The 17761-nt window shown below is 43.1% G+C and overlaps 1 protein-coding gene across 1 annotated transcript; it reads left to right on the forward strand.

The window, feature by feature from the left end:
• The first annotated feature begins 549 nt into the window (after positions 1 to 549).
• On the forward strand, positions 550 to 13544 carry LOC134490075 (keratin, type II cytoskeletal 75-like). The gene is given in 4 exon segments (XM_063292959.1): positions 550 to 624; positions 10613 to 10690; positions 11785 to 11910; positions 13314 to 13544. Coding segments are annotated over 4 exon segments (510 nt in total).
• Positions 13545 to 17761: the final 4217 nt, after the last annotated feature.

Below are 17761 nucleotides of genomic sequence, written 5' to 3' on the forward strand. Positions count from 1 at the left end.
GGTCAATTCCTGACACAACCAGTGGATCAACATTCGGTTGATCTGAAAAGTGGATCCTGCACCTGTGGGAAAACGCTAGGAAGAAAAAACAACAACAACTGAAGAGACAGTGACCCAGCCCTTCAGGTGTCAGACAGGATGGGTGACAAATCCCACCCCCCTGCCCAATATTCTTACAACCTGCCACCTGGAATAACTGCTTTATTGGGCCCAAGGCGTGCAGCTCTCTGGAAAGTCTTTCTGCCCCAGCCAGGCTCCTGTATAGGTCACCTGTGGAAGGTCCTCAGCAGACTCCTGATGCACAAGCTACCCTCTCCATTCATCAGTTGATGTTAGGTCTACTGATGAATGGAAATTGGATGAGTAGATGCATTGTGATCATTGGAACAGAGGATACAGAGCATGCTGGATGGTGATTCAGTTGCACCGCTCCAGAGAAGAATTATCAAGAAAGGGCAGCATGTAGACAGTCAGAAAGAAGGGGACACTTGTTAACAGAAGGATGAACTGGATGGCTAGATTAAGATAAGCCTAAGGATGAAAGCCAAAATGGGTGCATGTGGTGGCACTGATGAACGAGCAACTAACCCAGAACTGAAGATGAGCTACAGAAACAAAGATCAAGTAGGACTTGTCAAAAGACACATTAACTAGAGATGTCACACATCGAAGAATCATAATCAATAACAATATACGGACTCTCCTTAACCTGATACAAAATTTACTCCTGATATAAGTTTTTTCTACTTCTCCTTGCTCTGCTTGCCCATAATAGGCTTCAGGTCAGCACTAGAACTTGAATTCCTGGCTGGCTGAAAGGCTAGGTTTCTAATTTTAAAAAGAATTTTATTTCAGGGGTGTGCAAGAGGCAGAAACTTGCATTTAAGTTTTTCCATTATGCTGATACAATGACATCAATTTAAACCACAGATATGAAGGTAAAAATAAGGGGCTAAAATTAGCAAGGAGAAGAAAGAAAGGTGTGCTCTCAGTTACTACATGGCCTGCACAGAATAATTTGTTTCTCAGGAGTGGTTGCGTTCCTGTAAAGTTTCTTTTAATAGTTCTCCAGGCTGATAGACTTGTCATGCCTTTACTGGCTCAGAATGCAGGTGGAGGCACAATGAGATTAGTAAATTCAAAGTGTCTCATGACCCACAAAACCCAAAGAGATGCTAAAAAATTGGGTCCCATCAACCTCTTTCAACCATTTGTCCATTTGTCAGGGACTTCAGCTAGCCTGTCCCCAAGTCCTGGTGTGCCCACCTGCCACCACACCCTTCTTTAGCCACATGTTTAGCAGTAACGTGATGGATAGATGCCAGAGAACTCTATTATACCAAGATATCTCAGAGGCACATGGGGAAAAAAACCCCTTTCATATTTCAATTGAAAGGATAGCAGATGGGGGAGAGGGACACCATTCTCATTGGAAACCACATTTCTTTCTCTTTCAGTGGCAACCCATTACATTGTAACAAATTGTGTGTCACTTGAAAGAGATCCTGACTGCATAGCTGCCAGATGGGGAGTGACTTAATTCCTTGAAACTTCTGAAACCCCCTTTTCTGCTCAATCAGCCAAAAAATAAGGGGGAGCTGGTTCATATAACCCAGGAGAGCATTCCTTGGGAAGCACCTTGTTGCCCGAGTTCAAGTACCACAGATCTTGATATAAAGCCAGGCAGAGCCTAGGGGGTCTTCTGCACTGCAGCTGCTGCTACCCAGTGTGAGAACTGGTAGAAAACTATGCCAGCTTCCAGAAGGGCTGACTATCCTTCCAACTCCTACTCTGCCTTGGCAACAAAGCAGAGCAGGGCGTCTCTCTGCACTAGAAGAGAGGGAGGAGAGAGACCACCTCCTTGGAGGCCAACAACCACATGGGATTGGAGTATTGGCAACAGAGGAGTCATTTCCCCACTTCTCTTCCTCCTCGTCTCCCCTGGCCATCGGTTTTTTCCATGCCGATTTCTTGGCAATAAACAGACCCACTTCCCACCACAGAGTAGTGGCTGAAGACCCACTTTCCCCAGCTTCAGGGAAAATGGATCTTTACGGTGCCAGGAGAACTGGCACCCAAAGGACCTGCTTCCTCTCCGTCTCCCCCATTTCTCCTGCCACCGATGGCAAGAGAGGTAGGAGAGGTGGCATGTGGGAGTGGGAGAACCTACCTCTCCTCCTGCCAAAAGTGAACAGGTGCTCAGAGTCAGGGATCAGGAACCGGTGGAATGTGTGACTCTACAGTAGCCTCAGGCGGCTAATAGCAGAAAGGCAAGCTGCACCTCAGAACGATTCACTGCAGACTGACTGCTCAGCGTGGCTTGAATGGGCAGAAGTAGAAAATCACATCTGAAGAGGAGTAAGAAAAGATGGGACGTCTGCCTTAGCAGTGAACTGGGAGTGGGTTGAGGACGACAGCATGCATTCCTGTCAGTGGAGCATCTTCCTACCAGGGCAAGCAGGGTGTACAGTATAGACGAGCTAAATATATATACATCTTCAGCAAAGGATCGTTACCTTGTCGTGGTGCTGGAGCTTGAGCAACTCAATGATGCCATGAGCTAAACCGTGAAGGGCCACCCAAGACGGGAAGGTCATGACAGAGAGGTCAGACTAAATGCGATCCCTGGGGAAGGTAATGGCAACCTACCCCAGTATTCTTGCCGTGAAAACTAAATGGATCAGTACAACCAGAGATATGTCAGTATACCATCGGAAGGTGAGACCCCCAGGTCGGAAGATGGTCAAAATGCTACTGGGGAGGAACAGAGGATGAGCTCAACTAGCCCCAGACGTGATGACGCAGCTAGCTCAAAGCCGAAAGGACGGCTAGCAGCCGACGGTGCTGGTGGTGAACGGCGAATCCGATGTTCTAAGGATCAACACACCATTGGAACCTGGAATGTAAGATCTATGAGCCAGGGCAAATTGGATGTGGTTATTGGTGAGATGTCAAGATTAAAGATAGACATTCTGGGCGTCAGTGAACTGAAATGGACTGGAATGGGCCACTTCACATCAAATGACCACCAGATCTACTACTGTGGACAAGAGGACCACAGACGAAATGGAGTAGCCTTCATAATTAATAGTAAAGTGGCTAAAGCAGTGCTTGGATACAACCCAAAAAACGACAGAATGATCTCAATTCGAATTCAGGGCAAGCCATCTAACATCACAGTGATCCAAATATACGCCCCAACCACAAATGCTGAAGAAGCTGAAGTAGAGCAGTTCTATGAGGATCTGCAGCACCTACTGGACAACACGCCTAAAAGAGATGTTATTTTCATCACAGGAGACTGGAATGCTAAGGTGGGCAGTCAAATGACACCTGGAATTACAGGTAAGTATGGCCTGGGAGAACAAAATGAAGCAGGACATAGGCTGATAGAATTTTGCCAAGACAATTCACTCTGCATAACAAACACTCTCTTCCAACAACCTAAGAGACGGCTTTATACATGGACTTCACCAGATGGAGAACACCGAAATCAGATTGATTACATCCTTTGCAGCCAAAGGTGGCGGACATCTGTACAGTCGGTAAAAACAAGGCCTGGAGCTGACTGTAGTTCAGATCACGAACTTCTTCTTGCACAATTTAGGATCAGACTAAAGAGATTAGGGAAGACCCACAGATCAGCTAGATATGAGCTCACTAATATTCCTAAGGAATATGCAGTGGAGGTGAAGAATTGATTTAAGGAACTGGACTTAGTAGATAGGGTCCCGGAAGAACTCTGGACAGAAGTTGGCAGCATTGTTCAGGAGGCGGCGACAAAATACATCCCAAAGAAAGAGAAAACCAAGAAGGCAAAATGGCTGTCTGCTGAGACACTAGAAGTAGCCCAAGAAAGAAGGAAAGCAAAAGGCAACAGTGATAGGGGGAGATATGCCCAATTAAATGCAAAATTCCAGAGGTTAGCCAGAAGAGGTAAGGAATTATTTTTAAACAAGAAATGCGCGGAAGTGGAAGAAGACAATAGAATAGGAAGGACAAGAGACCTCTTCCAGAAAATTAGAAACATTGGAGGTAAATTCCAGGCAAAAATGGGTATGATCAAAAACAAAGATGGCAAGGACCTAACAGAAGAAGAAGAGATCAAGAAAAGGTGGCAAGAATATACAGAAGACCTGTATAGGAAGGATAACAATATCGGGGATAGCTTTGACGGTGTGGTCAGTGAGCTAGAGCCAGACATCCTGAAGAGTGAGGTTGAATGGGCCTTAAGAAGCATTGCTAATAACAAGGCAACAGGAGACGACGGCATCCCAGCTGAACTGTTCAAAATCTTGCAAGATGATGCTGTCAAGGTAATGCATGCTATATGCCAGCAAATTTGGAAAACACAAGAATGGCCATCAGATTGGAAAAAATCAACTTATATCCCCATACCAAAAAAGGGAAACACTAAAGAATGTTCAAACTATCGAACAGTGGCACTAATTTCACATGCCAGTAAGGTAATGCTCAAGATCCTGCAAGGTAGACTTCAGCAGTTCATGGAGCGAGAATTGCCAGATGTACAAGCTGGGTTTAGAAAAGGCAGAGGAACTAGGGACCAAATTGCCAATATCCGCTGGATAATGGAAAAAGCCAGGGAGTTTCAGAAAAACATCTATTTCTGTTTTATTGACTATTCTAAAGCCTTTGACTGTGTGGACCATAACAAATTGTGGCAAGTTCTTAGTGGTATGGGGATACCAAGTCATCTTGTCTGCCTCCTGAAGAATCTGTATAACGACCAAGTAGCAACAGTAAGAACAGACCACGGAACAACAGACTGGTTTAAGATTGGGAAAGGAGTACGGCAGGGCTGTAGCCTCTCACCCTACCTATTCAACTTGTATGCAGAACACATCATGCGACAAGCTGGCCTTGAGGAATCCAAGGCTGGAGTTAAAATCTCTGGAAGAAACATTAACAATCTCAGATATGCAGATGATACCACTTTGATGGCTGAAAGCGAAGAGGAACTGAGGAGACTTATGATGAAGGTGAAAGAAGAAAGTGCAAAAGCTGGTTTGCAGCTAAACCTGAAAAAAACCAAGATTATGGCAACCAGCTTGATTGATAACTGGCAAATAGAGGGAGAAAATGTAGAAGCAGTGAAAGACTTTGTATTCCTAGGTGCGAAGATTACTGCAGATGCTGACTGCAGTCAGGAAATCAGAAGACGCTTAATCCTTGGAAGAAGAGCAATGACCAATCTCGATAAAATAGTTAAGAGCAGAGACATCACACTGACAACAAAGGTCCGCATAGTTAAAGCAATGGTGTTCCCCGTAGTAACATATGGCCGCGAGAGCTGGACCATAAGGAAGGCTGAGCGAAGGAAGATCGATGCTTTTGAACTGTGGTGTTGGAGGAAAATCCTGAGAGTGCCTTGGACTGCCAGAAGATCAAACCAGTCCATCCTCCAGGAAATAAAGCCAGACTGCTCACTTGAGGGAATGATATTAAAGGCCAAACTGAAATACTTTGGCCACATAACGAGAAGACAGGGCACCCTGGAGAAGATGCTGATGCTAGGGAGAGTGGAAGGCAAAAGGAAGAGGGGCCGACCAAGGGCAAGGTGGATGGATGATATTCTAGAGGTGACGGACTCGTCCCTGAGGAAGCTGGGGGTGTTGACGACCGACAGGAAGCTCTGGCATGGGCTGGTCCATGAAGTCACGAAGAGTCGGAAGCGACTAAACGAATAAACAACAACAAAATATATATACATACATCAGCCAAACATTTTGGTTTTTTTATTAGTGTGCTAATTTACACAAATAACTGGTAAATATTTCTGACGAACAAATCACAGATTTTTTTAAAAGAATACCATTAACATATCAGTTTCTTAATGATACAGTCAATAACTAGTCTAAACCAAAGACCTAAAACTGTACTGAAAAGCAGCAAGAAGGTTAAGCTTTGGATGCACTGGATAAAAACTCCTCTTGACTTCCACTTGTACCCACAAGCTTGCCGACCAAGGGCAAGGTGGGTGGATGATATTCTAGAGGTGACGGACTCGTCCCTGGGGGAGCTGGGGGTGTTGACGACCGACAGGAAGCTCTGGCGTGGGCTGGTCCATGAAGTCACGAAGAGTCGGAAGCGACTAAACGAATAAACAACAACAAACAAGGGGATAAAAGGTCCAGCATCAGTGCAGCATCCAGATGCATCTTAGGTTGTTTGCCATCTCCTTGTCAGCCCCAAAGATGCTCCTTAGAGATGTTCCAATAAGTCAACAGCAAAGACTATGGAAGCAGGAAAGGAGGGCTTAACTCAGGGTCTACAGTTAGCTTTGGGGGACATGGTGCCAAATGCAATTACAGCTCCTATCTCTTGCTGAGGAGCAATTACAGCATGCCGTCCTTGTTGAGGAGCAACGACTTAGAAGAAGGTGTAGCAATAAGGGGTACCTCCAGGCTAAATTTAGAAAAGCCTATTTACCTAAGTGATACCCATGGTAGAGACCATAGAAGCAATTGTACTAGATCGCCAGCAGCCTTCCACCTTTTCCGAGTCAACCCAGCTCTTCTGAAGTCCAGTTAAAAGTGACATACAGATTCCATGTGTGAAGACAAGGGAGCTGATCAAGACTCCTAACAATGAATTTCTCTCTGGTTGACAAGGTGAGGTGACCAGAGGACGCTTGTATTGGCTTCTTCCTTCTACACTAGCTTAAAAGTGTTGGATACATTAAGATGTGCAAACTATGAAGAGCAGGTTCTGATTGGAGCTTTTCTATAACAGCTACCAGTGGGGTTATCACATTCACCTTGCCCCATGCAAAGATATGTGGGCTATCTCTGCAATTGGAGAATGTGCATCTGATCACAGGTGACCTCTGAAGTAACCCTGTCTCTCAGAGATGCTGCATAGTATGATATTAGCAATTCTGGCTGGCAGCATGGGTTGGAAATATGCAGGGGCTCCTTGGATGTGACCAGGAGTTTCCAATATTAGCAAGCAGTCCAGAAAGGAGCAGGGCTGGCCTTACCATCAGGAAGTGGATTGGACAGGGAGGAACTTCCTGTCAATTCACCTCTGGCTCCAAAATTGCTTGGGTCACCTGAAGAAGATGCCCCATTACAGCAGCTGCCATATCCTTAAACTGCATGCTTCTCTGTCATATATATTTGGTTTAATGTCAAGCCTTTAGAGAATTTCCATTATTTGCATGTTTGCATTTTTAACACAGAATCTCTTCCCAACAGTTTGAAGCCTTGTAGAACATAACATAGAGATGAGAATGATTTGTCTAACAGCAGAGCAGAGATTCAAGGGCTGACTAGGGACCTCCAAAAATTACATGCTGAAATTGAGCATGTCAAGAAGCAGTTACTGAATATGTGACTTTCATCACCTTAAGGCTTAAGAGTGACCTGCCTTGCTGACATACAGTAGGTCACTGGGATGCAATTTCAGCCTGCAGTTTCTGGAGGTCCCTAGTTAGAACTTGAATCTCCGCTGTGATGTTGCACTAATTACCCCCATCTTTACCAATTCTGTTCTGAAGAGCTTCAAACTGCAGAGGGAAGGATCCCAGCTTAGTGGTTGCTCATAGAAATACTTGAAAAATCCAGTTAAATGTGTTTAATTTTATCTAAAGGCTGGCAAAGCCTTTGAAGATTTATTGTGTACCAACTCAGCAGTTTCATCTATCTGTATCTGGAGAATGTCTACTGCTGGCCAGTCTCCTCTGAAATTATCCTACCAATTTCTGTTTCCTGTGGCCCCCTGCCCTGCTTCTTTCCCTCCTGTTGCATTACATTATAGTACATTATAATGTACATTATAGTGGCCTAAGAGCCAGTGTATGCTCTAAAGTTGAGCAAAACCTGTTATCAATAACCTTCTTGCTGTGAATAATGTTGGGAGGTCTATAGCATTCCTCCCTCCTGCTCCAGCATTGATTGATAGATTTGGTTTATATCCTTCATTTTATCCTGTACACACAGAATTTCCTTCTCCTATTTTCTCTAAAAGAGTAACTCTATGAGTTAAGTTTGGCTGAGAGAGAATGACTGGCCCAAAGTCACTCAGTGAACTTCTGTGGCTGAGGGTGGACTAGAACCTGGATCTACCCCCTTCTAGTCCAACAACTTGACTATGCACCACACCACAGTTCAACAGGGATCTTCTGCAGAAACTCTAATTAATGTGCACACAGCAGGCAAGGAAATGTGGATGTCACCTATTAATGGTTCCTAAACCCTGAACTCCTGAAAAATATTTCTATTTTTTATTATTAGGCTACTTTGGAAACATGCTATCCCACTGCTAATGATCACTATCCTCAACCAAAAATTTAAAAAATCAGTTCAGAAATTCACACTACATTCCTTTTGGAAGGAAAAGCTACAGAGATCAATGCCATAAATTTTATTTATTTATTTATAAATTTATTCACTGCCCATCTCTCCCCAACAGGACATAAATTGTTGTCCATTCCCATAGATGACTATCAAGACTGACTTCATTGCAGAAAGTAGGAAAATCAATTAAAAGGACATTTCAAAGCTCTCAGAAAGATTTATAGTTGACAAATTTAATACCTGTCTAGTCAGTTAATTATATAGAGGCAGTTTCTTAAAGCTAAAATGTTTGTGAAGTTGCCCTAGGTATGAGCATGAGATACTCCCAAAGAAAGATATGTTTGGTATTTTATCCATATTAGCTTGGGGTGAATGCAATATTTAGTGGGTTTCAATAAAAATGGGCTGGTGCCAGACAGACCAAGCCCATGAATAGTTTGAATTGCTTTCATTTCACTTGTCAAACCAAGTCGAGCTTTGGGTAGTCATATAAAGGAGGACTTCATGGAGAGGCTGTAGAACTGCATATTTCATTCTGGGCTGCTACCATCACACTACAATGAGTCCACAATTGAATGCAAAGGCTTTAGGAAGAAGGAGGGGGTTATGTCCTGGCTCTGTCATTATTTTTGGAGGGGAGAGAAACAATGAAACTTCTCCAAGCTGCAAAAGCAGGGGAGGGGTAAGCAGAAACCATGGCTTTTATAGCAGAAGCCTCCACAATCTTGGGGGGACAATAAGCATTTCCCAGGGTGTGCTTCCAGGAGGGGTCTAACATGGAAGTGGACTTAGTGGTGGCCTGGGCTTTCTTTGGGTGGATTTGTCGGGGCTGGGTGGGGCAGTGGCAACTTCAGTCATGGACGAAATGGCCTCGGCTTTTTTAGCTGTCTGCTGGGTGGCACTCAGGAAGTGATTGCTAACCCAAGTCTGCTAGCACCAGTTGACCTGGCAATTGATCCCAAGATTCAGAAAGTTCAGAACAAGAATAAATCAATAACCTCAATGACAAATTTGCTGTTTTCACTGACAAGGTGGGATATTGAATATTACGTTGGTGTTCACACATTATGCTACGCTAAGCTTATAGTTCAATTGGGAAATTCGCCTAGTCATGCTCATGGGTTCCCGCCTGTTCAGCTGAATTTCCAAGATTGTATGAATTGGGGACACTAGCTTGTTCTGCCTTGAACATGTAAGAGAAATAAATCCTAAACAAATCATGTTCCAGGAGAAAAAACAAGAGCTTGTGGTTTATACAACACAGAAAGATAGGTTAAACAAGCTATAGAAGGTTCTTAGCCACAACTCTGAGTAGACAGGAGTGTGTGGGTTTGTCACTAAGCCACAAGCATGCACAGATCAAAAGTTTTTGTTTGTGTCACAAAAAATATTTAGCAATACTCCTGACTGATGTGCCCTGATTACGTGTTCTGTGGTGTCCTTGGTGCTCTCTGAAGCCAATTCAGTGGCCTGCTAGAACCACTGAAATGGAACAGAGCTTATAGCACAGCTGAGAAGCTGGCACAGAAAAAGAGAATTGTCTTAGATAGCTTCACTGAGCATGCCAGAGAGACACAGGTTATTGATCTTACACACTCAGCCCTCCCAAGCATACAGAATCACATGCTTAGATTAGGTTAAGAAGTAAAAGAATTTCTTACTAACTTTATTGTTGCTTCTGCTACATCCATCTAGGTGGAAAAGATGAAGTTCCTTTGTTCTTCTTTCCTTTCTAAATAGTTAGTTTTGCCCTAAGCTCTCAGCCCTACAGCTGCCACGAGCTGTGTGGAAGAAAGGGGAATTCCAGGCCCACCACATGGTGCCCAGAATGGAGGAGAGCAGCACACATCCATGTGCTTGCTTCTGGTGGTGAAGAAGGAAGGGAGAGAGAAGAAGTGGGAGTGGCAACAAACAGCTTCCTCAGAGTTGCATTGTGGGACAACTCAATTTACATGTTAATGAGGCATGCTGGATTTGCCAGGACTTCCAACACTTGGTTGTTTGCTTGCAGATGTTTTATTACCTGACTAGGTAACATCATCAGTGCTAGTGAGTGTGGGGTTCTAGCACACTCCAGCACACTCCACTAGCACACTCCACTAGCACTGAGTGTGGGGTCCATTATGTGTTTTTTTTTAATGTTAATCTGTGTATTTTATATTATGAATATTTGTCTGGTTTTCTTCTCAGAATCCAGAAGACATCTTACTGTTCTCATCCATGGTTCAATATGCATTCACTTTGGCTAATTATTATATGAATCTATGAAGGACAAAGGAGACTAAGGACTTCAGTGTTCTGAAGTTAAAGCTTGGAGTGAAGAAACAGTGAATAAAAGCTAAGCTGAAGCTGATGCTATGTACCAGAGCAAGGTGCGTGACCCTGGCTTGAATGAATTCACCCTAGATGAATCATGTTCCTTAGGTAGGGCTCCAAACAAAATGTCACCTTATTTTACAAAAAAGAGGATAATGCACACCTTGGCTACCTCGGGACATTAGATGTTTCAGGATAGAAATAACCAGAATTTAAAACTGAAAATAGTTTGAGGTCTTTGAATTTTCTGACCTCTTTTGGAACACAGGAAACTAAGCAGGACCAAGGCCAACCAGTTGTCTCCTCAAGCAGTGTTATATACTCTGGCTGGCAGCGACCCTCCAGTTCATAAGGAAGAAAGAGACCTGCTGGCCTCTTAGATGACTTGTTCCTCTTTCCTGGAGATGCTTGAGACTGAATGTGGAATTTCCTGCAGATTCAGGCTGTTCATATGGGAGAGGATCTACATGACTCTGTGATAAATAAAGACCAACAACATGGGTTCAGGGGTCCTTGGTGAGTTCCATATTCCTCATCTGTTTTGGGTAGCTGGATCTGGTTAGTTGCTGGTCCCTTTTATTTATTTATTTATTTATTTACTTACTTACTTACTTACTTACTTACTTACTAATTATACAAATTTTGTTACTGCCCATCTCCCCCAAAAGAGAGACTCTGGGAGGTTTACAATAAAATCAAACTACAGCCATAAATGTTAAAATCTCATAAAAATCAAACACATTACAATTATAAAATGCAATAAATAAATATAAAATCCAAGAGGCTATAAAATTCCAAGCTAGTGGGAGGGACCCTAGGGTGTGAGCCACCCCCAAAAATGGGTACCCACTTTCCCGCCCCAAGCGAGATGGCAGAACCACGTCTTCAGGGCCTTCCGGAAGGTCAGGAGCGAAGGGGCCTGCCTCACCTCTGGGGGCAAGATGTTCCAAAGGGCGGGGGCCACTGCAGAGAAGGCCTGCTTCCTGGACCCCGCCAGATGAAATTCTCTTATGGACGGGGTCCGCAACATGCCCTCTCTGGATGATCAGGTGGGGCGGGCCGATGTGATGGGGATGAGACAGTCCCTCAGGTAACCTGGCTGCATGCCATGTAGGGGGCAGATTATAACTTTTACGTCACATAAAAAGAGTTTCAGGAACTTCAGTTCACAGCTGGAAAGCACAAAGATGCTCTGAAAATCTGCAGGGTACAGATTTCTGAGCTGAATCAACTGATCCAAAGACTGAGAGCAGAAACTGAGCATGTGAAAAAACAGGTAAGGTGCATGTTATATAGTGGAGATGAGGAAAAAGGATTCTTGAATCATAGTCAGTAATTAACCTGCTGTTTTGTTACGGAGAAGGGTAAATATTGCAATGATTTGGGTACATGGTTTTAAATGGAAATATAGTTTTAACTTAACTCTGTAAAGTTAAGATAATTAAGCTAATTCTGTAAAGATAATTAAAAAAAGAACATAGAAGGGCTTGAGGTCCCCCCTGCCCCCCGGGGTGTGTGCCTGTCTTCTTCTGCAATAATTTTGTTGTTTATTCGTTCAGTCGCTTCCGACTCTTCATGACTTCATGGACCAGCCCACGCCAGAGCTTCCTGTCGGGCGTCAACACCCCCAGCTCCCCCAGGGATGGGTCTGTCACCTCTAGAATATCATCCATCCACCTTGCCCTTGGTCGGCCCCTCTTCCTTTTGCCCTCCACTCTCCCTAGCATCAGCACCTTCTCCAGGGTGTCCAGTCTTCTCATTATGTGGCCAAAGTATTTCAGTTTGGCCTTTAATATCGTTCCCTCAAGTGAGCAGTCTGGCTTGATTTCCTGGAGTATGGACTGGTTTGATCTTCTTGCAGTCCAAGGCACTCTCAGAATTTTCCTCCAACACCACAGTTCAAAAGCATCGATCTTCCTTCTCAAAGCCTTCCTTATGGTCCAGCTCTCGCAGCCATATGTTACTACGGGGAACACCATTGCTTTAACTATGTGGACCTTTGTTGTCAGTGTGATGTCTCTGCTCTTAACTATTTTATCGAGATTGGTCATTGCTCTTCTCCCAAGGATTAAGCGTCTTCTGATTTCCTGACCGCAGTCAGCATCTGCAGTAATCTTTGCACCTAGGAATACAAAGTCTTTCACTGCTTCTACATTTTCTCCCTCTATTTGCCAGTTACCAATCAAGCTGGTTGCCATAATCTTGGTTTTTTTGAGGTTTAGCTGCAAGCCAGCTTTTGCACTTTCTTCTTTCACCTTCATCATAAGGCTCCTCAGTTCTGCAATAATACTTTATGGCAATATGCCTCAATTCAATTTATATTGAATTTGCTCTTTGTATTTCAGCTCCTTACTTTAAAAAAAAAAAAAAATACTTTATTCACCTCAGATCATGACAGACTGTGGTGTACGAGGTGGGGAACATGAAGGAGCCAGGAGGTGACAGGCAGTATCTTGCACCCTGTCATGGAATTGCAGCCATACTGCATTAATTAATGCCTTTGTCACGAAACCTCACACATTTTTTCAAAGTTGCGGTTGACTCTGGTTGCACCTAATACACCAATGAAATGCATCTTAGATGAATCATACTTTTAAAGAGCAGAGGCACCTAAATGGCTTTTCATAGTGAGATATATCCTTCCTGAAACACCCTCTATTTGTTTTCTTTTCACTGCAGTGTTCCTGTTTTCAAACAGTGATTGCCGAGGCTGAAGAACACAGAGAGAAAGCTGTCAAAGATGCAGGAGACAAGCTGGTGGAACTGCAGAATGCTCTGCAGAAAGCAAAGCAGGAGCTGGTGCACCCTTTGTGGGATTACCAGGAATTCCTCAATATTACGCTTGCACTGGATATTGAGATTGCCACCTATGGGACACTTTTGGAAGGAGAGGAATGCAGGTGGGTGTGATGGGATCAAAGTGGCACCGCAGTGTTCCACATTGGAAAGCAGTGCTCACTAGCCACTTCCTCCCACATACTATTCACGAATTTCATTCAGCTTTTTCTGAGAATCCAGCTCCTGAACTGTTTCGTTTCTACATTTCCCAGTCATGATTTGAAAACAACAATAATGCACTCACAGAGACACTCCACCATGATCCCAGCAGTTGTGAACTGATTGTAGCCTTCCTGTCTTATGTGGAGAGGAAGAGTGGTTTTTCTGTTTACTAGTTCAATGCTCCTTCGCATTACCCTTTTCTAAACAGTCATTATTGGAAGGAGAAAGAGAAAAAGAGAGAAAGAGAGAAAGAGAGAAAGAGAAAAAGAGAAAAAGGAAAAGGAAAAGAAAAAGAAAGTCGTTAAAGATGAGAAAAGTGTTCCAGAGAGATAAAACACATAAAATGTCAGCTTTCTCAAGCTATGCTTGTAACTTTTGTTTTTTGAGACAGAATATGATAAGATTTGCAGAAGAAATAGCTCCTATAGCTTCAGTTCATAAAACAGCATCATCAAACTGTTAAGGACAAGAGACTTGGAAACAATAAGCAGGAGGGAACTGATAAAACTAACCCTCTGAAGTTCTTTCATCCCTCAAAAGACGTGCTGACTGGTGGTGATCCAATCCCAAGAGACACTCTGAGATGAGAACAGATCTGTCAATTACTGAACCACTTTCTTTCCTCTCCCTTACACAATGGTCCTGTCAGGTATAAGGCAAAGGAACAAGGCTGAGTCAGGAATGAAGCTCTAGCCTTTATTGTTCTACCCTATTGACAGAATCTTGCCAAAACTGAACAGAACCAGCTAACTCTAAGGGAAGAACTCCAGAACTCTAAGGCGGTTCCTTTCTGATCTTGGCTGGGAGCCCAAGGCTTTCTACACTGCATGTGCATTTTTCCCCCTGGAAAGGGCCCCCTCCTTCTTTGCCAGTGATCCCCATAGCAGGTCCTTCTGATGTTGTTGTTGATGATGCACCTGTCATAGTATTTGCAATGACTGCAATGACAAATCAAGACTTGAATTTTGCAGAGGGCTTTGAATTAGGACAGGGCAGGCTAAAGTTGTCTTGATTTGATTTGATTTATAGAATCACCCATCTCATAGCAGTGACACTGGGCAGTGTACAAAAATTAAAGCTGCCATAACAATATAAAACCATGATGCCCCGGTTAAACAGTAACCCCCCCAAACAAAAAACCACATCACCAGCAAAGCTCACCTAACTGCCTGGCCCAAATGCCTGGGGGAACAGCCAGGTCTTCAGAGCCTTATGAAAGACTAACATGCTTTGCCTCCTGTGAATGTCAATCTGTTCCAAATCATGACTATTTGCTTCAGAAGTGGTTGGTTTTCTGCCTGGTCATTGAGGCAGAAAAACAATATGCCAGCATTATGTACAAACCAAGCTCTATTCAGCCTCACTAGGCAGTAGTGCAGTCCTCAGTTTCAGTGAGGAACAACTTAAGGAAAATATTTCATGGATTCCTGTCTTTATTTCTCCTCCCATCAAATATCACTAGCTGGTGGGGAAAAAACAACCAATCATTTTCTTTAACCAGGGCCAGGACTAGGGCCAGGGCTGCACAGGAAGCGGGTTTGGAAAGATGATAGAGCACTAGGTTTAGCCATCAACCAAAACTCACTTCATTTTGCACAAGTGTTTTATATGGGCATGTTCAAAGAGAGTCTGTCTATCAGATGATAATCCAGGTTGTTTTGGACACAGGTTTAAATTTAGGGTAGCTATTCTGGAATAGCACCATTCCGGAATAGTCTTAAACCCATGTTTACAATCCTTCCTTGCAGAGGTCAAATCAACAAAATATATTACTAACTAACTAACTATATATATATATGTATAGCCACTTCAGCCACTTCATATATATATATATATATATATATGAAATACAATATGAAGTGGCTGTTTCTATACTCTGTATCTGCCATTCCAAATCTGCACCCTTTTAAAAAGGGGATGCTAGGTAAAGGAGTCTAAGGATGGTGTCATTTCCAACGTACCCATTTTCTATGAACAGAGTGCTGTTGCTTTTTCCCATGGGAGAGAATCTCTCCCTGTGACCTTTTCTCCAATATGCTTTTAATCCAAGGATTAAAAAGGTAGGATCTTGAGTAGTATGAAATGCCGTTGTCTTTGATTGCTACTATGTATATTGGGCTTAAAGTTCTCCTTCATTAAAGTCTTGCTTCCTTTTCTCCTCTTGAAAGAAGCTGTGGGGTTTTTTTTTAAAGCTATTTACTGTTTCCTGATATTATTACAAAGAGCTGTAGGCGAACACACACAGCACTATGCTCATATACATAATAAAGCATTTCCTAGAAGGAACAAACCCACCGTTCAAACGAATTACACAAACTGAGCAGCAGATTCAACATAGCCAGCTATTAAACAGAACTTAACCGCAGGTTCACTTTGCTTCAGTTCTGTGAGCCTCCCTGGTATACCCCTTCTCCCTCTCAAGGGCATGAAGAAATAAGGGCAGAATCATAATTAGGGAGCTCAAGCAAGCTTAATACATTAGCTAAGTGTGAGCACCTTTCACCTTGTGGTGTTGTTATGAGTTTTATTTTTTTTAGGCAAACCCAGCCCAGCTTTAAGCCACAGGTCAGTTTAAATGGTTGATGCAGGGATTTCCATGGCCCACCTCTCACAATGGTGGTTGAAGATTGTTAACCTTGGATGCCCTAGAAGTCTCCCAGGCCTAAAGAGGGTCCCCCTACTTCTTTTCTCCTTTGGTTAGAAGGGCACTGGGCTTGCTCAGTGCAGGATGCTTGCTCAGAGCCAGTTTGGTGTAGTGGTTAAGGCAACGGGCCAGAAACCAGGAGTCTGGGAGTTCTAGTCCCACCTTCGGCATGAAGCCATCTGGGTGACCTTAGGCCACTCCCTCTCTCTAAGCCCAACTCCCCTCACAGGGTTGTTGTTGTGGGGAAAACAGGGGGAAGAAGGAGTATTAGGTATGTTCCCTGCCTTAAGTTATTTATAAAAATAATAAAGGTGGGATAAAAATAAGTAAGTAAGCAAGCAAGCAAGCTCAGAAACTGCCCAAGCCTCTGTACTCTACACCAAACGTTACAAAAAGCCAAAATGGAAAGGTTGGGGGCACAACAGCCATTTTCCAATAGATTGTAGCAAGTGGGGATAACCAACAAAGTGGAGAAAAGGATCCTTCTTAACCCTATCATTAGGTGACCAACCTGCCTTGAGGGAAGGAAGCAGGTGTTGCTGAAATAATAATTTGCAAATATTTATTTGTTGACCAGCAGCTGTCCCAATTAACCAGACAATGGTAGGAAAACAACTAGAATAGGAGGCCTTTGCCACCTTGAGCTATATATTAAAAAGGTGAGATATAATAATAATAATAATAATAATAATAATAATAATAATAATAATAGAAGAAGGAGAAGGAAAAGTAGTAGTAGTAGTTTATTCCACTGTAAACCAGAAACATTTAATCCAGTGTGGTGCCTCGCTAGCACCAGGCTGAGTGAAGGAGCCCTAACAGAAAGTAACTTCTGCTTTTATGCTAAAGGATATGCAAATTAAGTTATGTCATGGATTCCATAGTGAAATCAGGCAACAGCCAAGAGTAACAGTTTCCACTAGTGACCTTTCAGTTTTAATTGCCATGAATTTGCTTGTTCCTTTTCAGCTCCTCATAAGGTCAAAATGCCAATTCCTTAGGAAGTGAGGACTTTTCCACACAGTAAGCCCAGTACGGGAACACCCCAGAGACGTTGCGAGTTCGGTTCCAGACCACCACAATAAAGCAAACATCGCAATAAAGTGAGTCACACAAATTTTTTGGTTTCCCAGAGCATGTAAAAGTTGTATTTACACTATACTGTAGTCTATTAAGTGTGCAATAGCATTATGTCTAAAAAAATGTACATGCCTTAATTAAAAAACACTTTATTGCTAAAAAATGCTAATCATCATCTGAGCCTTCCGCATGTTGTAATCTTTTTGCTGGTGGAAGGTCTTGTAAAAAAAAATGCAATATCTGTGAAGTGCAATAAAGCAAAGGGTAATAAAATGAGGTATGCCTGTATTCTCATAGTTATGACTGTTAGAGAATTTAAAGATGGCGTCAGGCTGTCTCTAGGTTAAACAAAAAGTTCATGACAGTTAAGGGAAGCCTTGAAACCTAAAAGTTAATAGTGAAA

This window comes from Candoia aspera, chromosome 2 (assembly GCF_035149785.1).
Source record: "Candoia aspera isolate rCanAsp1 chromosome 2, rCanAsp1.hap2, whole genome shotgun sequence".
NCBI lineage: Eukaryota > Metazoa > Chordata > Lepidosauria > Squamata > Boidae > Candoia > Candoia aspera.